We start from the raw sequence: 21,894 nt of genomic DNA on the forward strand, positions 1-21,894 counted from the left end.
ATGTAACACACATCCTCAAATTAATTTAGTTTGCTCTCCACTCTTTGTATCTGGACAAATGAAAAGTGGCAAGGAAGGCAACATTGTCAGTACTAATCCCTCAGCTGAATGCCAGAGGTCACAGGTTCATTTGTGCAAGACTCTTAAAACTCACTGAAACTCACTTCTCTGCTTTTCTCTTTCTTGTTTTTTTTTCTTGTCCTTCTTTCCGTTGCTGTCGTGATCGCAGCCACTTGGCTCGCGCGGACAGGTAGCTTCTTTTCCAATTCTTGCACCCTGTCTTTTCGTCTAAACTTGTCTTTTCTGTTGTGTGTTTTACACAAAAAATGTTCGTCCTTCATAAATTCTTATTGCTTGATTATTGAAATCAAGTGATGAGAGAAAGTGAGGGAGGGAGGGAGAAAGGAGCCTTTTATATTTATATATATATATATATATATATATATATATATATACATATATATATATATATATATATATATATATGTGGGGGAAAAAGACATAAATTTCATGCTTATGTAGTCACAGGACACCTCCGTTGTCTGTTATGTAACAGGTTTCACATATGAAATGCTAACTAATGCCTATGCCGCTGAGGCTTATGTAACGTGCATGTCTGCTTCCCTCAGAGCCGAGGGCCGACGATGGTCCCTGGCGTCCCTCCCTTCGTCTGGCTATGGAACCAATCCGCCGAGCTCCACCGTCTCGGTAAGACACCCGAAAAAATGGCGCCATCGTCCCCCGGTCACAACATGGCAGCCAGCCGATTCTAACACCTCACTCAGCCCAAATAGCACATTGGTTTATGCAATAAGGGACAGTGAATGCCAAGACCGATGATGACAAACCGCTAATTGTTTTCCTCCATCGTCTGCTTCAGTGAGTCATTCTCCAAGTCTGTGGAACTTGGTGTAAGAAGTAACACACACACACAGTCTGTGCGGATGCATATTAATGAGGAGATGAGGGGAAGGAAATTTAAATTATTTCAGGAACTTTTTTATTTTTTTTTGACAGCCTTTATTAAAAACACAAAACATCATAACACCACATTAAGAGTACACTGAGACATTAGTGTTTGGTAGCTTTAAACAGCATTTTTGAGCAACAGGATGTCACAGTGATTCAACCAGATGTTTTTAAAAGACTGCGAATTGTCTTATTGCAGAATAAAGCCGTAATTGTATTTACTGGATGATGTCACCAGATGGCATTCAGATGAACAGTTTGTAATGGCGGCAGTCTGCCAAGTCTTTGAAAGTCTGCTGCGTGGAGCTCTAATAAGGAGGTTTATTGGGCCGACCCAAGCATAGTCCCAGAGGTCAGTGGGGACAAAAGGGCTCTTCAGTGGCCCTCGCTGCCCTCTTTATACTGAGGCTTTAGAAAGAGACTTCGCAGATGCTGTCCCTCTGGCCCCGTTCTGTTCACGACACATGGACCGCAAAATGAAACAGATTGCCGGCAACAGACACCGTCCCCTATTTAGCTTGAAAAGATGTTGCTCTCTGCCTCGGTAGACATGGAAGATAACTGCAAATAATAATAATGACTCTGTAGGCTTTTGTTTTTTTGGTCTCCTAAATTCATATACATTGTGAATTTGGATTTAGGGCAAATCTTCACAGGTGCCTGATCTATTTTATGGGAATGCATAAGTGGAATATTCTGATCTGAAAGATGCTATGTGGAATTATTTTACATCACTGAGTTCATTCGTTACGTCTTTTAAACAATTATAACCTTTCAGTGTGTTGTTTTTTCAGCTGGTCTGAAAAGAAACTAGACTCTTACGTTTCATAGCATATCACAGATCTTTCCAGATTCAGTTACTCTCACTGAAGTAGTGCATCCATCCATCCATCCATCCATCCATCCATCCATCCATCCATCCATCAGTATCCAGTTCAGGGTTGCAGGTGGCCTGGAGCCTATTTTAGCTATCATAGTGCAAGAGGCAGGGTACACCTCGGACAGGTCGTCAGTCTGTTGTAGGGCCAGTAAAATACAAGGAATAAAGATTGTCCAAGCAGAAAATCGCAGTACTGCAAAGGAAAAGAGCACCTTCTCATGGGAGAGCAGGGTTTGAAACCCGAGTGAAGCCAAAACACAGCACATGGGTAGGCCTGTGCTTGCCTTGTAAGACGAGCTTAGCTTTAATTTTATTTTTTCCCCTTCGATGATCCTTTAAGTCAAGCTCACAATGTAGAACCAATTTCAGTTTGCTGTTGTCCTTTGCTTTGCCCGACTTGCCTGAACCCGTTTGTGATCTTCAGTCTTAACAGCCTACCCTGTTGAGTGATGCCACCTGAAAAGCAGGACCGACAAATTGCAGACATTAGTTGTTTTTCTTCTTTTGCGAAAGCAGCCCGCGGTGGTTACTGGGCCGATGGGTTTGACTTTGACCAACACAAACTGCTGTGTATAGCAACATGTAAAGCTGGCTTAGCTTGCTCTTACTAATCGTGAACACAGCAGCAAATCTTTGTCAGATTGGGAAGCTGTTGGGCTTTTGTAGTGTTGAGGTGAAGATCCTTTCTCAGGGATTTTCAGTCTTAAGTCATTTTTGAGTTCATTTAAATATTTTCCCACTCTTTAGAAGCACTGCACAAGATGATGGGTCGGAAGTAAAGATTTGGATACTTTGACATTTATTCACATGTCAAAATAAGTAGCTCAGAAGGGCTGAAGAGATACTGCTTGTTGTTTTGGTTAAATCAGCCTCAAAAGAAGCTCAGTATGTTTAAATGTGAAAATAGATGTATTTTTCTTATTTGATGGATTCCAAGAAACTTGATTCTTTTCATCTGGACGCAGAGTTTTCAGCAGGAGAAACTTCAGCTCATGACAATTTGCATATTAACCTCCTAAGACCCGAACTCTTCCACGGCATGCATTTTTAATTTCTCTTTGATATTTGGGCATATTGGGGCCCAATGAATGTAAAAACAAAGAATTACCAGATTTTTTTTTTTTTTTTTACCTTATTTTTGTTTTTAAGAAAAATAAGAGCCACATAATATGATATAAGGTTGGGGAAACCTGCAGTCAGCTGCAAGTCACTTGGATGAGTGATAAAACGTTTCTCCCCCTGAAACCGCAACATGCAGATGAACAGAATCAACTTTCTGGGGTTTCTTTACCTTAATGATTGAACATCCTTCAAGACATTTGATTAATTTCTTTCTGTGTGCGCAGTCCTCCTCCTCGTCCCAGGAGCGTCTCCACCAGCTTCCCTACCAGCCAACACAAGACGAGCCTCACTTCATCTTCAAGCACTTCCGCAGCACAGACAGCATAACAGACGAGGACGGACGGCCCTCGCCGGTGGTACGACCGCGGTCTCGGAGCCTCAGGTGGATAATTGACACAGAACTGAACAAACTAAAAAAACGTGCAATTAAACTTTGTTTAGGGTAGCCATTTTTAGTTATTTATTCAGTTACTGAAAACATAAAGTGTAAAGTAAGGACAGGATCACTATTTTAAGATGACCTTCTGACACAGACAGAAGGATCCACACAGAGATGGGAGAACCGTTCACAGCCTCCTGTCTGTTTTGTTTGGATGGTTTCTTGTTCTACCATCAAATTAAAAACATGTAATGTTTCACACAGATTAAATGCAGTAATCTGTCCGAAAGGATTAACTACCTACATTTCAGATTAACTTTGGACAGCGACTACAGAACACGAGCGCCGTTGTATCATTACATATTGATAGACTGTCAGATTTGAAGACGCCTTCAAGCGCCAGTTTTGGCACCTCAGCTGCCTCCGATTGATCGCACATGCCCATTGGCCGGCAGGCAGGTGGAGATCTGACTGCAGAGCTGTGCGTTTTTGACAACTTTTGTCTGTTGGCTCTGCTCCGTGCTGTTTGTGCAGTGCCTGAGTGCTCTGTGTTCTGGCACCATGGTGTGCCGCGCGTGGGCGTGCTAGCTAACAGAGCGCCTCAGGGATCATCGTCTCATAGCTGCTGAACTGTAGTCGAGGGTGGTGGGTGTCTGATGCGGCGAACTGCAGCGAGCTTTGCAGCAGTGTGTGTTGGGCAGAAGCCATCCAGTAAAACAGAGGCGTCTTTTATGACAAGGAAAAAAAAAAGACTCTGGGAGTCTGTTTACAAGTGATAGGTTTTCCCTCCATCTGTTCTGTTTGAAGCTTCATCAAGCAAGATTTCTCTGTAAAAATACACCTTCCCTTTGGCCTCAATGCTGGAGTGGTGCTACAGCGAGTGACTAATTGTTTGATGTCGATGATTCACACAGTTTTGGCTAGAAGAAACCTCTGCTGCTGCCGGTACGGAAGCATCTTAAAGTGAAACATCAAAACCTGACAGTGAAATCCACCTTGATTGGAGCTTAAGCAGCTTAAGAGCCACCAAACCTGAATTCTGGCTCGCAGGCTGACATCAAAAGTATCGTTGATGCTGACCTCAAAACCCTCGTTCAGTCACACTCAGGCTATTAGTTAAGAGCTGACGTGTGTATGTTGGTTGGATGGAACTAAACTGACTGCTGGCCATTTCGAGGGAACTGCGATGGCCTCGATGACATAACCACTCTTCATCGCCGTTTAATAGCTTAGAAGAGAAATGCAATGAACTGTGTAGTAGTAATAATAATAATAATAAATGTCTCTGTGTTGATCAGTTGCAATGTACTAATTTGTTGTGTTTTGCTTTTTCGTAGCCCGGGCCGATCAAGTGTTTCCTTCGATAATGAGATAGTCATGATGAACCATGTTTACAGAGAACGTTTTCCAAAGGTACGTACAGGATATCTGTAAATTTGCATTCTCAACGAAGACATATTCAAACCAGAAACACACTTTGCATTTCTCCTGTTGTTGTGTGGAGTGTCCTGAAGCCTTTTTGGGTTTTGTTTTTTTGTTTTTTTCAATAAGGAGAAATGCTTTTAAAGCCCACTTTTCAACATTTGGAGAAATTATTTTTAATTTGCTGTAGAGAGGGGTTAAAAAATGATTATCAGTGCTCGTTTAATTGTTCTAACTCTGTGTTTGTGTGCTCCCTGCAGGCCACAGCTCAGATGGAGGAGCGCTTGTTGGAGATTGTCACACATTACTCTCCAGACAGCTCCCTCCGGCTGGCTGACGGGGTGTTGGGCTTCATCCAGCACCAGTTGGTGGAGCTGGTCAGAGACTGTCTGGATAAGTCCCAGAACGGCCTGGTTACCTCTCGTTACTTTGTTGAGCTGCAGGAGAAGCTAGACAAGCTGCTACACGAGGTGAGAATCCCTCGATCTGACATAGGGTGCATCCGAAAGGCATCCACACTGCTGAGGTGTATCTTCTAGGAGGCTGAGGGGTAACTGGCCACCACCAATATTTTGTCATTAATTAATTGAATCCATTTTGGAACAAAGCTGTCACATGACAAAATGTGGAAGAAGTAAAGACCTGTGAATGCTTTCCAGTTACACTGGAGGTTTTGCAGGACTGATGAGAGAAGCGGTGCAGGCCAAATGCTCTCTCTGGTTTTAAGCGGCAGCTGATGAACTGATGCTGAACTCTTTAACTCGGGTGTGATGACGTTATGAAAGAGGATTGATCGAGCCCCGGTGAAATGTGCAATCAGGCATGCCTCTCCAGTGATAGCCAGCGGCACACACAATAGATCTCTTAGTGGAAATTTTCAGTGATGCTGAGAGGCACTTTTGTCACAGGTCTTATGCATGTTGTGTTAGTTTCTATAGCAACCTCTTCCCATGTTTCTCTGCGTGCTTTCAGACAGCAGGCACGGCTAACTCTCTGTACTTCCAGCTGAACTGATAAGTCTGTTCCCGCACAGTGGAGCAAATGTCACACACACGCACGACTTGATTTGTGTGCCAAGGCCACTTTGTTAAAAAGGGCAACAGTTTTTTCCAGAAAGTTTTCTCTGGGTCTTTGTCATGTAGTATATGCAGGGAGCCCTGTGACAGACTGGGGACATGTCCAGGGGGTGTCCTGCGTCTCACCCTGTGACAGCTGCGCAGGCTCCAGCCCTCCACGTGGATACACGGCTGCGGTGTTGCCTGAAAAGTGACACATTTTGTTATAAATTTGTTATAAAAATCTTGTACATTACAGGAAGCAATGCACAAAAAGTAGCTTTGTGAAAGAAACACCTGAACAATGCTCTGGACTAGATTAGAGGTTAGAGATAGATTAGATGAAACTTTATTATTCCTTCAGGTGTGTTCCTCTGGGAAATTCAGTTTCCAGTAGCACAGCACCGACAGAAGCTGCATGTTACAGATACAATAAAGGGGAATGAGAGCAAGGATATAAACATAAAGACTATAGCCTGTTTTAGTAACAGTTATTAATAATCATTCACTGCTCTCTATTTCCCATATCTGGACTTCTTCGGGTTTGTGATTGTGCACTGGTCCCATCATAACAATTACAAACTATGCTTAAATTGCATTTAATGCTTTAATGGCTGTGGGGTACAAAATGTTTTTCTAGTCTATTTGTCCTTGATTTTATTATGTTGCCTGATGGGAGCACTTTACACTAATTATAATTTGGGTGTGATGAGTCATGCAAAATTTTGGGGGCTTTTCTGAGACAGCGGGTGTTTGAAGTTCCTGCAGTAAGGAAGCGATTTCCTGGACGACCTTTTTGAACCCCCCGGAGAGCTTTCCAGTTTGCCAAAAAAACGTGTTGTAGCAGTAGCAATTTTATTGATTACATTTGATTACATGTAAATTCAAGAAGAAGACAAAAACATAAAAATGATACCTTAAGGCAGTGAAAACAAAATAAAAACAAACAAATCAACAACACCTGTAAGGCTGGGTGAATGAAAAGGTTTTAAGTCTGTTTTTGAATTTGTACACAGTTGTAATTGATCTCAGGTTCTTTTGTTCGTCAGTGTTGATCACGAGGAACTGTGGGGATACTGCACTTTGTAGGGTATAGCAGTACTCACTGTAAATATGGATGGCACTAGGCAGTGATTTCAGGCACAGACATGGCCTGTATCACAGTTACGTACAACAGAAAAGCTTTAACAAGAGTTTAGAGCAGGCAGGAGAAAGCCTGTGACCGTAAGGTTTGAGTAACTGCTGTCTTTCTTAACTTACACATTACTACACTCACCACCAGAAGGTTAAAATATAATCCACACAAACCTAAGTGTAGACAGAGATGACGATCACAGCCACAGGAAGCCTGGCAGATTGTGAAAGCGTATCTCATGTTTCAGAAATGCTGGTAGACGGGTGTAGTTGCAACATTTCCTTTAAGGCCACTTTCTTGAGTCTGTATCCTCATATTTGACAGGTGGCTGAGATTAGTAATGATCTTGTCGTGCAGGAAGCTTCACTTAGCTCTCATATGACTGGGTCACAAATACATAGTGTGCTGTGCTGCTGTATCGTCACGAGTACAGGGTGTTTCTCTGTTATTATAGAAGAAACCGAAAATGACTCACGAAGACTCCGCCCACCCACCTCGGATTATTCTGATAATTGCTCTTCGTTTGAAGCGGCGTCATTTCTGATGTAATTCTGTCAGGCGGCGTCTGTTTTCATGTTTTTCTTAAAGCCCTATCCACTTCCTTAGAATTTTCTATTTATTTTTATTTCACTGTTTCCCCATAAAGCAGTGCTCTTGTATTTTTTTTTATTTATCTTTTTTTTTCAGGGGTGGATGAAATGGTGCTAATAGTGATAAACTGTACTTGCCTGTTGGATCAGTTAGGGTTCCCTTAGACATATAATCCCTGATGATCCTTTTGGCACATGCAGTTTCTCGATATTAAATGACAGTGACACAGTTTTTGCTTTTGTGCACCTCCACGGTGGATTAAAAGCACAGGGATCAAGTTGTGACTAAAATGTAGACGCTCGTTCAGCGATTTTAACATTTTTAAATTAAAGTCATTTTAATCACAGTCCCCTCATGTTCACACAAATAACTGGTCGAACTTTATCGTAAATGTAAGCCATATTTTTGCCGCTCAGACCCAAACCGTCTGCAGTCCCTCTCTGAAACTGGAAATCTGTGGAGTTGAGTTGAGTCTCCTGATGGCTCCTTGTGTTTTCCAGGCCTACGAGCGCTCTGAAAGTGAAGAGGTAACCGTCATCACCCAGCTAGTCAGAAAGATCCTCATCATAATCTCTCGACCGGCTCGGCTCCTCGAATGTCTGGTAAGCTACCTAAATTTGCCAATCGAATACCAAGTTTCTCAACTCCAACAATCAGCCGTTTATTAACACAAATCTGATCTGAGTCGGCAACCTTACCCCGACAGCTCTGCGCATAGCTTTGTTTAGGATTTTTAGTAGTAAATCAAATGGCATCTTGGATGCCTTTCAGTTTCCCGACACTCTGCATTAATTACACTGCTGTTGGATGCTGGTGACAGGAGTTTGATCCAGAAGAGTTTTACCACCTACTCGAAGCGGCAGAAGGCCACGCCAAAGTCGGCCAGGGAATCAAGACGGACATCCCGCGGTACATCATCAGCCAGCTGGGCCTCACACGCAACCCGTTAGAAGGTAAATTTAATCAGTTATCAAGCAAAGCCTCGCCCCTGTGATGTGGCTCATATGTGATGTTTTTTTTAAAGCCTGTTTCAGACATGGGTTAAGTAACATGCTGCCCCGAGTACGTGATTATTATTATTATTATGCTTTATGATACTGCAACAAATACACAGTCCTGACTTAGATGAAGAGCAGACTACATTTTTAAGTGATCGGTGCAGAAATGTTGGAAACCCAAATTAAATCCTCTTCTTCTTTTATTTCTAGACATGGTACAGCTTGAACAGTATGATGCCAGTCCCTCGCCCTCAGCGTCAGTGTCAGTGGAAACAGATGCTACTGTGGAGGTGAACTGACTAATTCAATAAGTTCAAATAATATTACAGACTCAGGCTGAGCTTTAGAAATGAAACACAGCATCTTAGGTCTCAGTATATGCAGCATGCTACTAAACAATAGCTAAAACAGTATAAATAACTAGAATAAATACAAAAACCAAGTATTGAAATATGCTAAAATACAAATAATGGATCTTAATAAATGTACAATATTGGACAGTATGCGGCAGAGAAGAGTTCACACTGCCGCTGTTCCCTGCTGTACATTTATTAGGAACCGTTATTTATATTTTAGTGTGTTTATACTGGGAGAGGAGTTGATTTAATGTTGAGTGCTCAGGTAAAGTAGAATCAGTCCATTTACCAAAGATGAAAAGTGCACACGCTTCTTCAGATCTGCCCTCTGTGCTGTGCTGAATGTGTTTAAAGAGGATCAGGAAACGGTGACTCTTTTTATTGTGAAAGGATGCCAAAAATATTTAAAATCAATGTTATTTTGGTTAAGTAGATTGCAGGTGTAATTAGTATTTGGAGTAGTAGTTGGCTTTTAATCTGCAATCAGCATTAATCACAGCATTGCTTCTGTCTGCTTATTTAATTTTTCACATGGGCATAAACAGTCACAGAATAAGAGCCCACAGACGCTGACTCCAACTCGAAGGAAACCTCTTGAGAGTGATTTTGAGACCATCAAACTCATAAGTAACGGAGCTTATGGGTAAGAGCACAAGTCTGTTTAACTGCATTTCACTGCTTCATCTTAGAAATAGCAGCGCTGAAAATTAGTTGAAGATGTTTGTTTATTTGCAAAGTGTCGCAAAGCTAAGATGAAAGATTAAATGGTGTCAGGAAGCGGAAAATACATTTAGTTGGAAGTAGTTTTTATTGTTGTTATTCTGATACAGTTTGCCTCAATTTCAACCTTTTTTGTGCACGTTTCCACTGTGACTGTGCCTTTTACCTGTTTCCAGGTAATCGATCTAATGAGGTTTGTTTGGTTTTTGTCAGGGCGGTGTATCTGGTTCGCCACAAGGAGACCCGTCAGCGCTTTGCCATGAAAAAGATAAACCGTCAGAACCTGGTGCTGAGGAACCAGATCCAGCAGGCGTTTGTGGAGCGGGACATCCTAACTTTTGCTGAGAACCCCTTCGTTGTCTCCATGTTCTGCTCGTTTGAGACACGACGTCACCTCTGCATGGTCATGGAGTATGTAGAAGGTAAAGAAGGGAGAGGCTGCGGGGGCTGTTACAGTTTTATGTCTGTAACATTTTAGCTTAGCTTAAACAAGACCCGGTTTCGGTGAGTGCCAATGCAGAGAGTCTGAGAATAAGAGTCTGTGCATTACTGCCTTGGACAGTTGGTGTGTTAGGATCACTGCTGTTACTGTGATTTTGGTTGTTTTTTAAGGTGTTCTGTTCTTTTAAGGTGGAGATTGTGCCAACCTGCTGAAAAACATGGGCCCACTGCCTGTGGAAATGTCCAGGATGTATTTTGCCGAGACGGTCCTGGCTCTGGAGTACCTTCACAACTACGGCATTGTGCATCGGGATCTTAAACCTGACAAGTAAGGACATCTCCAACATCACCTTCACTCCAGCTGTTCCGTCTTGCTTTTCTTGCTTTCATTAGGATCTGTTAGATTCACAATTATTAGATAATGAAACTGACATAGTTGGGTCTGTGAGCGGGCACATGTAGAGTCTTGATTTTTCTGTAATTCAGCCCTTATCCTCATTTTCTTGACAAATTGTAAAATGCACCGCTTACACTGATGTCTTCTTCCCCCCAACAGTTTGCTGATTACATCTATGGGCCACATCAAGCTGACTGACTTTGGTCTCTCTAAAATCGGCCTGATGAACATGACTACCAACCTGTATGAAGGTCACATAGAGAAAGACACAAGAGAGTTTGTTGACAAGCAGGTAAGACAACTTCAGGTGTAAGAGATAAATCACCTGTCACTTTGGGACAGCAGTGATTGTAGAGGCACTTGATCCAAACTGATGTTTGCTGGTTTACTTCCTCAGGTGTGTGGGACTCCAGAGTACATTGCCCCAGAGGTGATCCTCAGACAGGGCTATGGGAAGCCAGTGGACTGGTGGGCGATGGGGATCATCCTTTATGAATTCCTGGTCGGCTGCGTCCCGTTTTTTGGAGACACTCCCGAAGAGCTTTTTGGACAAGTTGTCAGTGGTACGTCTTGAAATGAATGAACTCTCTACTTAAAAATCGAGCATCAGGCCTACAAAATAGAATCACAGCATAGAATAACCACTGAGATCAAATCTTTATGTTAAACTAGTTTCTTTTTCCTTTTATTTGAATTGAAAACACATCATATGAAAACAAGCAGTGACGTAGGCTATAACAGAAGTCTACAACTTTGCTTCACTCTCAGAATCTTAGCCGCATCAGTCCTGGGCAAGCTTATGCTTTGGCAAACACAAACATTCTGACTTGCTGTTTAATGTCTTTGTAAGACTGTAAATTTGGTTTTAATTTATATTTAATTTTGTACTTTTATTTATTATCTTCTCCGATTGTCAGATGAAATCATTTGGCCTGAAGGAGAGGATGCCTTACCTGTTGATGCACAGGATTTGATCACCCGCCTGCTGAGGCAGAACCCTTTGGACCGGCTGGGAACAGGTAATGCTGATAAATTACAGCAGGGATCTTTTATACAGGTCTGTACAGCTAAATCAGAAAAACAAGGTTTATAGCAAGAGGGACATTACATTTTAATAAGACCTAACAAAAAGCCAAATTTAAAAAAAGTGAAACTAAGAATGAAGTAAACATGTTTGCAAGAGGAGTTTCACCCTGATCCTAATCCAGTGTTTAACTGAATGTTTTTAGGTGGAGCCTCAGAGGTGAAGCAGCACCCCTTCTTCTTGGGGCTGGACTGGAACGGACTCCTCCGACAGAAAGCCGAGTTCATCCCTCAGCTGGAGGCCGAGGATGATACCAGCTACTTTGACAGTGAGTTACTGCTGAGTCTCTTTGTGGTTTATTTTTCTGTGTAATCTTGACTCCACATGGTAGTGAAAGCAAAACATTGTCCATAATTGTGGGTGATGGAGATGGGATGCAGGTTAAATTTAGCTGGAATATAATATGGGCGAGCTAACATAAAACTGTGCAGAGTGATGCATTTTTCTCGGGATTACACCATGAAGTTTGAATTTCTCTTAAATTTTGAGCATCTTCCCTTTTTGCCATATTCAGCTCGTTTGGATCGCTATCATCATTTGGCCTCTGACGAAGACGACGAAACCAACGATGAAGAGTCTTCCTTGGAAATCCGACAGTTTGCTTCCTGGTCTCATCGCTTCAGCAAGGTAAAGACCGCTGCAGTAAGAATCTGCTGTAAGAGTGCCAAAATATTTGAAAAGTCAGATCTTAACTGACACCTTTTTACCTGTTTGTCATCAAGGTTTACAGCAGCACAGAACACCTGGCAACACCGTCCAACCTGAGTTTCTCCTCCGACCGCAGCCACAGCGAGGACAAAGAGGACCACGGGGATGCAGCAGGGCTCGGGGCCTCGCCAAGCCCAGCAGATGGCAGTGCTGAGCACAGGCAGTCTGGACGCATGGCCAGGTAAACAGAAGATGTGGACACCTGTTATTCCTCTTTATTCTTGTTTCTTTTTCGTATTTTTGCACGTTTCAAGTGAAAAACTGAGAAAACAAAGTATTCATAATATAATAAACAGGTGTTTGAGTTTGTGGGTCTGCATGAAAGCAGATCCTCAATCAGCTGATTTATGAGTTCAACATTTTTTGTGTGTTTTTACTGTTTTTAGCCTTCGCCCCCGGGCCTCCTCCAGTTCCTCCCAGTCTGACAGAAGCACCAGTCCTCTGGTAATGAGCAGCACTCACAGCCTGGAGACGATGCCCCGGTTTGCCCTCTCCACTGATGATGAAGGTAAATCCACATTTTTTTTTTATTTTAACACATCTCTTCATAACACGTCCAGGTGCTTCTGCCAGAAACATTCACACTTAACACCTTCTGTCCGCAGCAGAGGTGGTGGTGTCAAATCTTCGGCGGATCAGGATTCGCAGCAACAGTACCGGCGGGAAGCAGTCATCCCCTAAGGACACGGCAGGCCCTCGGCGCTTCGGTAACCAGCTGGAGACGCCAGACAGGCAGAGGGTTCCCTGCGGAGGAAAGGTTCCCAAGTCTGCCTCTGTCTCAGCCCTGTCTCTCATCATCACTACAGGTGCAGAAGGTTATCATAATCACTTTAAATCCAGCAGAATCAGTTTGGTTTTTATTGCTCCGCTTTGACAGGGAGCCTCTGCAGATATAGTCTAAACATGTAATCCATAGACAGCAGTTTTTGTTTCTAATTGTGGAATTAAAACTGGCCTGCTAATTTGAGTCATAAAATGTGAGATTATGAGTCTATTTATCTCTAAACTGTGTGTTTGTTTCAGACGATTCACCCAGTGGCCTCCACCCCGGTCCCATCTCCCCACGCTCACTGTCTTCCAACCCCTCATCCCGCGACTCGTCCCCAAACCGGGATCTGTCATTCAGCCCCGGCAGCCTGAGGCCACCAATCATCATCCACACCTCAGGGAAGAAGTTCGGCTTCACCCTGCAGGCCATCCGTGTGTACATGGGCGACAGCGATGTCTACACCGTGCATCACATGGTGTCGGTAGGTTTTAACCACAAGCCTTAAAAAAGATCAAAGATCTGAAACCTGTGTTTGTAAACTGTAGCGTGTTCCAAATATTTTGCTTTGCTTTGGTGATCCAAAACTAGAGGGTAGTGATATAAAAAGGTTGTTATGTAATGCTCAGTTTGAAACTCACTCACTTCACCATCGTAACAGAGTGTGGAGGAGGGCAGCCCGGCTCACCAGGCAGGCCTCTGCACTGGAGACCTCATCACCCACGTGAACGGAGAGTCCGTCCAAGGCCTGGTCCACACAGAGATGATCGAACTGCTGCTGAAGGTACAGCTCGGAGCTGCGTGGCACTTGAACTTTGCTTTTTAAGTTGCTTCTGTGTTGAATGGTCTGTAAAAATTCTTTCATTCTCACGAAACGTGCAGAGCGGCAACAAGGTGGCCCTTCAGACCATAGCGCTCGAGAACACTTCTATTAAAGTCGGTCCTGCACGAAAGACCAAACACAAAGGGAAGATGGCTCGCCGCAGCAAGAAGAGCAAGAGGAGAGATAATTATGACAGGTGAGCATCTGACTGGGTTCTGGGTTTCTTTTTTTCTCTGTCTTTGCAGCTCTGCTGTGTTACTCATCATCTGTTTACTCTGGGAGGCTCTTTCTCCTTCAAGTGTAAGCTACAACAGTGAATTATATATCGTCCCTTCTAGGCGACGGACCATCTTTAAGAAGCTGTCCAAGCAGAGTACAGTGATGCACTGCAGTCGCAGCTTCTCCTCAGGTCTTCATCACTCTGTTTCCTCCAGTGAGAGTCTTCCAGGCTCCCCGACTCACAGCCTCTCCCCGGGGCCTTCCACACCCTGCCGGAGCCCCGCACCTGACCATCAGGGCCACGGTAATTCAGGAAATGTAGTCATTTGAGATTCTGCAGGTACACTGAAGGTCTTATAATACCCAGATGGCCGCCCCTCCCTCAGCCTAAAGGATTCTTCCTGTTAAAAGGGAGTTTTTCCTTCCCACTGTTGCCAAAGTGCTTTGTGATAGGCAGTCGTCTGATTGTTGATGTTTCTCTGTATTTTTGTGGGGTCTTTACCTTACAATATTAAACACCTTGAGGTGACTGTTGTTGTGATTTGGTGCTACATAAATAAAACTGAACTGAAATAGAATTGAAATTTTAAAGTGTTGTTTGCCCTGCTGCAAACTGCAGCTTGTAGTGTGAGTATTTCAACAGTCCTGCCTCTACTTTCCAGAGAATAACTCACCACAGAGTACATCGCCTTGCTCCAGCTCTCCGAGCTCTCCCGCCACACACAGCCGGCCCATCACACTCGGCCTGGGCTCTAAACTCAGCCCGCAACGCTACAGCAAAGTGGGCCGCCGCAAATCCACCAGCAACATCCCCCCCTCGCCTCTGGCCTGCAGCAGCTCCTCATCCTCAAATCAGCCGCTTTCCCCACAGCGCTCGCCCTCTCCTCTGCCAGGCTTCGCCAAAAACCTTCACACGTACCACGGAAAAACCCTGTCTCCCCCCACCATCGTTAGGCATGTCGTCCGGCCTCGCAGTGCAGAGCCGCCTCGTTCACCGTTGCTTAAGAGGGTGCAGTCAGCGGAGAAACTGTCTGGAGTATATCACGCTGACAAGAAGTCAAAAGCCCCCCGCAGGCACACGCTGGAAGTGCCATTTTACGGTGAGGCTGACCTGCTGGGTGACTCAGAGGTGGACGCAGCCTGTGGCATCACTTACATTGGGGTTGACCACAGCAGACTTGGGACGTACATTAGCAGCCAAAGGATTGAACGATCAGAGCAGCTGGTTGTGATGCGGAAGCTGAACTTGTCAGAGCGGAGAGACTCCTTTAAGAAGCAGGAGGCAGTGCAGGAAGTGAGCTTCGACGAGCCAGAGGAGAAAAGCAGCAGTAACGCGGCGGGGAGCAGCACACCTCCAGGGGCTCAAACGCAGCAGCAGCACAGGATGGCCTGGACTGTGACTCGACCCCAAAGCAGCCAGGACATCGAGATGGACGTCCCCGTGGTTAGGAGGTTCACGCTTGTGCCGCAGATAGCTGTGCAGGGCTCGACGGAGAGCGAGGAGCAAGACGAGTGGGAGCCGTGTTCAGACGGAGAGGACTCTGGTGAGAAGCCCGAGGTGGAGGTGGACGTCACAGCATCTCCCCAGGAACAAACAGGATGTCTTCTCACCAACATGAGCTGCAGGCAGGAAGCAGAAACCACTTCCACGGGTCCTAAAATTGCACCAGAGAAGACACCAGAGTGCAGAGAGCAAACACAAAAAGGGCACCTGAGAAAGTGACAGCTCGCCGTTGTACTCATAAAACATGCTCTTGTCTCTCAAGGGTGACGAAGATGTTAAGTCATTCCCAAAGTTGTCGGGCTGAAAGAGCGGGAGAAACTTTTACTTGAATTTTGTTTTGTAAAAAAAAAAACAGTTGCCTTCAGGCATCGCTGACCTTTCTGGTCTTATTTATTACATTTGATGATGCGTTTGTAACAGGGGAAAAGAAAGAAGTTCTCATGGGTTGACCAGCCAAGGCTCAACATTTTTGTATCCATAAAATGTGGTTTTATGTCTTCTGAATGGATTATTTTCTAAAAAAAAACAAAAACAAAAGTTGTCTATTTTTTAAATAAATTCTGGTACAGAGTAGAAGAGTTAATGCTGCGTAAAACTGTTGGACCAAAAGGTACGAGGAGTCAAGGTCGCTTTTTTTTTCTTCAGTGTCTGTGTGTGTTTGTAGTACTGCTGTAGGTCTTCCTGAACCTAAAAGCGATCTCTGGTTCACACTGTGAGCAACATGACTGACACGTCATTAGATCTATCTCTGCAGCTGATGGCTACAGTACTGCATTGATTTGTATTGATGCATCCTTTAGAAGGAGTAAAACAGAAGCTACTAAGCTCAAACTAGAATGCAGAGGGGAAAAACAGAACTGTTAATAAAACGGTCGTATAAAAGAAGAGGCTCTGAAGATGTTTGGTCCTTGTTTCCTTGATGGCTTTATCCCTTCATGTACTTTAATCTTGCACAGCTTGTTGTGTTGGTTATGTTCCTCACAGTGTGAATTCACGGGAATGGCATTGTTTTTTTTATTCTTGCTGAGAACAATGTTGCAAACGCGGTGAGACACTACCCACCTTTGTCTTCTCTTATGAAGATACGGAGCCGAAGGGTTTTTATGTGCCATGGCATCTTGTGCAATGTCCTCTAAGCCATATCGTTGAAGGCAGAAATGTTACTTGTAATTTAGAGTCAATATGAAGATTTGTTTGGGGTTTTTGTTTGTTCATTTCCACTGCTATCGTGGAAAAAGACGCCGAGCCTGAAGCTCCGGATGATCCACGTCCACCTTTCTGTGTGCTGTGAGTTTATCAGTCGAACTCTTTGATCGGGCGCGTTCATCTCACAGCATGCCGTTTTACTTCAGAATACGGAAGGGAGCGTTTAAAACACTTATTTTATTTGATTTTCGTTTTTTGGGCAGGTTTCCTTACTTGCTCTGATAACACGTGTTGGACTTTTGAAGTTTTGCAAACACAAGTACGTACAAGTGCGTTATGGGGTGGGTTTTTTTCATCTTTTTCCAGAAGCTGTAGCGTTTTTCCATTTTAATCATTATTTTTTTCCCACACGTGCATGTGAAAGAGACCATCCGTAAACGCCCTGGTCCTACTTCATGTGCTGTGCAGTGCTGTTTACATCCAAAGGGGAAAAGTGCACTAATGACATTTAGACATAAGTTTTTTGTAACCGAATGTGAAAGGTAAACTGAGTTAAACATATTTACAGTGAAATCAGGGCTTCTTTGAACAAGTGTTTTTGGTTTTTTGTCTTTGTATTGTACAAATTTCGATGTATATTTTGGTAACAAGAGTGTGTATAATTCAAAGTGTACTGAAGGACATAATATGCACGAAGACAATTTCTGGCAAGAGGGAGTTTTTGGGAATTCTGACTTTTAAATTCAGGCAGTATTTGACAGCTGGACAGACTGGCTGCACATCACATTTTCTTCACAACAGACATGACGTTTGGAGAGTTGTCGTCCTCTTTGTAAGTGGCTGTTCCTGGCTTTTGTACTGACTTTACTCTGAGTCTTCTCTTTCTAAACAGCTGTTGTGTTACTCCAACCCTTCTTCTTCCTTAAAAACGATAGAAGAAAAAAAACACCTTAAATCTTGTGATGAAAACCTTACGGGATGCTGTTGTTGTGTTAGTGACGCAAACAGACGGACCACTCAGTTATTTTTGCAGTCTGACAGAATTGTTTACAATGAACAAACATGCTGTGTACTGTAGAAACATTTTATATTCTGTGGCTGTACACGATGAAACTATCCTCTTTGATACTTGCAAAGGAAACGACATTCATAGAAGCTGCATATCCGTTTGTTTTTTATGTTTTGTTTTAAAGACACTGCTCTTAATGAGTAGTTTGGCACCAAGCTCAGAAGCATTTTCGATATTTGCATGTACCTGCGGAATGAGATCATTGGGACTTGTTGTTCAGACTTCAAAAGGAAGCTTTAAATATTAATTAATTGGAGGAGGGGAAAAAAGGGATGGATGGAAACATGCATATTTGTTCTTATGTGCATGAGAAAAATGCTTTACACCAAAAGTAAAAGTGATGAAAGATGAGTAATAAAATATATATTTACACTAAAGGTTTCTTTTTGCATACAGGAAAAGCCAATTTAAATATGTAAACATGATGAGGGATAATGTTTTGGTTGCTTTTTCATAACCTTGTATGTGTTTAAAAAAATACTTTGCTGAAGTCCACCACAGGGATTTTTCAGCCTCTGTTGAGCGTACTCTTAAAGAACAAGTTTGGCAGGTCAAAGTGTCGTACAAGTGCATTTGTTCTCCTGTGGACTCTTCTGTCCAGTGCATGCTGCATGAGACAAGCACACAGCTGTAATACTTGACTGCATGGTATACCGGCGATGTCGCCCTCTACTGTGTTTTCTTGTGCAACAAATAAACTTTGTATTTCCCTTTGATTCTTCTCTGAGTGTTGTGTACAGTTATCTGCGTTATTGTTACATCGATGTACCGGATCAGATCGTTCAAATCCTTTTCATCAGTATAGGTGTTGTAATCCTACAAGCAACCATCCCAGTCACTAAATATCTATATAAATACTTCATCATTAGACAAATGTGATGAAGCAAAATTACCCTGTGAAGGTTATTACAGCAACTCTTCCCTTTAAGTCAGGTGTCTCAAACATAAGGGCCAGGGTCTAGAATCAGACTCTGGTCCAGCTCACAGATCACTGTGGAAAATCTAAAGGAGGCCATAAATTCTGGACTTTGAATGTTTTCATAAGTTTTACAACTTTACCTACTGATAATAGATCGAGCTGTGTATCGTATGCATACCAATGAAAATGTATGCATGTCTGTCCAAGACAGACCAATCACTTGTAGGATAAGGGGTCCAGAGATTAACCTAGTAACAAAAATGTTTTACTTTAAAATCCGTAGAAGTTCTGCAGTTGCAAGCAGGTAATACCTGAATTAAAGGTCACAATTTACTACTGTCCATACTGGCATAGCAATAGTTAGGGCCATAATTTATTGAACAAAGACACCAATGTTTGTAGTTGTGGATCTGTACACCATCACAGTGGACTGTAAATCAAGATGTAATCAATATGCAGATTATCATCTTTAAATAAAGGGATTTGAAAACTGCAGTAACTGTTAAGGAATTGCAGTCATTTTTATACACACTTCCTGTTTTTTAAAGGCTCAAAAGTAATTGGACAAAATACTGTAATTTAAAATAAAAGTTATGAGCTGCTCTGCCAGGCCTTAACTAAAGAAGATAAAGATTAGTTGTGCAGAGTGTCTGTGTTCATCTACTTTATCTAAGTTAATTTGGCCCTTGGAGTACATAAATAAATTGTAAAACAAAAGTCTCTAAAATGCACGTTTTTTACGCTGCAGTTTCCCCTGCTGGTCGGCAAGTGTCAGTAATGTGTTGAGAAACCTGGGAAAAGGAACGAAGAAGACCCGTGTCCTTCACAACAGCTAACATGGCTACTGCTACTAAATTCATTCAGAGGCTGCGAAATTTTTTATCAGGGGTAAGCAACAACACTCCTCACACTTTAAAACGGAGTACTTTTCTGCTCTAAATATGATGCAATAGCCCTCCGAACGATTTGTCGCAATAAACTTTATCAAAGGAAACGTTTAACAGCCAGCTAACCCTTACTGACGTTAGCTTGCAGTAGCGTTGTGGGGTAACTAAACACTATGAAGGAGGTAAATTTCAACAGTGTGGGATTTGCACTCGTCGAAAATTGACTTTCCTTTTCCTTTTCAGCATGACCTGCAAGCCAAACTGCAGCTGCGATATGAGGAGATCGCAAAGAGGTAAGACCACAGGCGCTACCCTCGTACCGCTCACGAATGAAAGTGTTCACATATTACAAACAACGACTAAAACCCTGTTAACAGGGAGATGCAATGACTCTGTGGGTTGCCAGACTTGCTTTTTGATTTTGTTTGTTAAACCACTTAAAACTGACGAATAATTCAAATTTGTTGTATAAATCGCTGTCAATGTATATGGACGAGAATTAGGAGAGAAGTGCCACAGTGATTGTCTACAGCCATCTGTAAAAGAAAAATTAAAGCTTTGTGCTGGTTTGGGGCTGTATTTTGAGATTTTCTCAAAAATGCTAGAGTTATGATTGCACAAAAGCATCATCACTGCCAGTGTCTGACTGGCAACAGCTTCATTTTTCAGCTTGACAATGATCCCAAACACACTACCAATGTAGTATTAACAAATCTGGGTAGAAAAACGCACAATGTAACACTATCAGGCTTGGATTGGCCTCCCTGAAGCCCCAACCACAATATTATTGAGACGGCGTGGAATCATGTTGACAGAGAACAGAACAAAAGCCAGCCGACATCCAAAGAAGAGTTCTCCAGAGCTTCAAGAAGCCTGGAGAACTATTCCTGAGGACTACTTAAAGAAATGACAAGAAAGCTTGACTAAGGGTTTCTTGATGTGTGGAGGAATAAAGGTGGTCATACAAAATACTGACTTTAAAGCAAATTGTCCAAACTCTGTTTTTGTTTTAAATTCTATATTTCCAGGTATCTTTGCACTTTTCAGTAAACTGCACCTATTTTTCATTTTGCCTGCAAATGTGGAAGACACCAACATTGTTAAAGTCTGTTAAAATACCTTTTTTTTTTTCTTTTTTTCTTTTTTTCTTTTTTTTTTCCCTTCATCCCAACAGGACACAACCACCACCCAAACTGCCAGTAGGCCCAAGCCACAAGTATGCCAACAACTACTACTGCAGCAGAGATGGACGGAGAGAATCAGCCCCTCCCACACTCGTGATGTCCTCACAGAAAGCCCTTACTGCTGGCAGGTTTGTTAATGATCACTGCATTTTCATGTATTTCAAGTTCAGGTGTTTGTTTTTTGCGCCACATACATAATAATATAGTAATCCATCTATTTGATGTCACCTGTCAAAGGGAATATGTAACTTATAAAAAAACATCTTCTTGTGGCTGACAATGGAAGCTATTTGTAGTTTTTAGCTAAATTATTGTGGGTTTTTTTTTTTCCTTCTTTGTCTGTTGTTGTTCTTTCTTTCTTTTTTTTTTTTTTTTTTAGTCAAGTTGCTGAGACCTCAAAGCTTCCAGTGACTCCAGGCGCTTTATATAAAGAGCCACCAATCTCCACAGACCAACCCTACCTCTGAGCAGCAAGACAAAACTCTGCAGTGTCAACATCATGTCTCCATCCTGCCCTGACTACAGCAAGTGTTGGTTGTATCTTGTACAATAGAAGATGTGAATAAAATATTATGTTTATCTGTTTCTGCTCATTATTTTGGTCAATTATGTACTGAACAGATGTGAGAGTAAGTGGGAGAAGCGATGAGCTAAACATCCAGCTGAAGCTCTGCTCGTCCTCTCCAACTGACCGCTCAATGTCCCTCAAAATGAAAACTCGTACACAACAATAAAAGAATAATTATCACCAGGCCTACAGACCAGCCCAGCAAAGAGCAGAGACGTGATGGGTTTCTGTGAACTGCACAGGTGTGGCTGATAATGTGCTTGGGGTTTTTTTAATATATCACAGATGATAGATTAAATAAATTTTAGGTCGATTTTAGGTAGATGGCTTGTGCATTCTTCAAGTCTTATATGTTGAACTGAACTGAGTATGTCATCTGTTCAAAGCCTCTCCTAGTCACTGCTGTTCTCCATGCCTGTCTTACTGTACATGATGTGAGTGCAAACACTTTAAAGGTGATAATTTAGGACTTTAACAATAATACAGACAGTAATGTAGTCAAGCATCTTACAGTTAGTTTTATTAGTAATGAACTTTTAAAAAAAAAGGGAA

At 42.6% G+C, this 21,894-nt stretch overlaps 2 protein-coding genes across 9 annotated transcripts in view; both read left to right on the forward strand.

Annotated features, from left to right (window-relative positions):
• The window catches only part of mast3b (microtubule associated serine/threonine kinase 3b), a 35,882-nt gene extending 17,382 nt beyond the window's left edge, over positions 1-18,500 (forward strand). For 3 of the 8 annotated variants that reach the window (XM_063496558.1, XM_063496563.1, XM_063496561.1), the window contains 24 exons: positions 230-250; positions 630-708; positions 3,196-3,353; positions 4,688-4,763; positions 5,033-5,242; positions 8,054-8,155; positions 8,374-8,506; positions 8,762-8,841; positions 9,453-9,550; positions 9,841-10,049; positions 10,258-10,396; positions 10,625-10,757; positions 10,863-11,028; positions 11,383-11,484; positions 11,695-11,817; positions 12,064-12,176; positions 12,272-12,438; positions 12,644-12,765; positions 12,863-13,063; positions 13,281-13,507; positions 13,685-13,807; positions 13,906-14,042; positions 14,185-14,369; positions 14,728-18,500. In XM_063496558.1, coding sequence (XP_063352628.1) covers positions 230-250; positions 630-708; positions 3,196-3,353; positions 4,688-4,763; positions 5,033-5,242; positions 8,054-8,155; positions 8,374-8,506; positions 8,762-8,841; positions 9,453-9,550; positions 9,841-10,049; positions 10,258-10,396; positions 10,625-10,757; positions 10,863-11,028; positions 11,383-11,484; positions 11,695-11,817; positions 12,064-12,176; positions 12,272-12,438; positions 12,644-12,765; positions 12,863-13,063; positions 13,281-13,507; positions 13,685-13,807; positions 13,906-14,042; positions 14,185-14,369; positions 14,728-15,788 — 4,165 coding nt within the window. In that variant the 3' untranslated portion in view covers positions 15,789-18,500. The remainder of the gene's footprint in view (positions 1-229; positions 251-629; positions 709-3,195; positions 3,354-4,687; positions 4,764-5,032; positions 5,243-8,053; positions 8,156-8,373; positions 8,507-8,761; positions 8,842-9,452; positions 9,551-9,840; positions 10,050-10,257; positions 10,397-10,624; positions 10,758-10,862; positions 11,029-11,382; positions 11,485-11,694; positions 11,818-12,063; positions 12,177-12,271; positions 12,439-12,643; positions 12,766-12,862; positions 13,064-13,280; positions 13,508-13,684; positions 13,808-13,905; positions 14,043-14,184; positions 14,370-14,727) is intronic. The other 5 variants (XM_063496559.1, XM_063496564.1, XM_063496560.1 and 2 more) reach the window with 3 other exon arrangements.
• Positions 18,501-19,489: 989 nt separating this feature from the next.
• Positions 19,490-21,353, forward strand: ndufa7 (NADH:ubiquinone oxidoreductase subunit A7). Its single transcript, XM_063495645.1, has 4 exons — positions 19,490-19,591; positions 19,834-19,883; positions 20,765-20,902; positions 21,154-21,353. Exons 1-4 carry the CDS (start codon positions 19,541-19,543, stop codon positions 21,239-21,241), a joined length of 327 nt encoding a protein of 108 aa, XP_063351715.1. The 5' UTR covers positions 19,490-19,540; the 3' UTR covers positions 21,242-21,353.
• Positions 21,354-21,894: the final 541 nt, after the last annotated feature.

The sequence above is a fragment of the Pelmatolapia mariae genome, linkage group LG15 (assembly GCF_036321145.2).
Source record: "Pelmatolapia mariae isolate MD_Pm_ZW linkage group LG15, Pm_UMD_F_2, whole genome shotgun sequence".
NCBI lineage: Eukaryota > Metazoa > Chordata > Actinopteri > Cichliformes > Cichlidae > Pelmatolapia > Pelmatolapia mariae.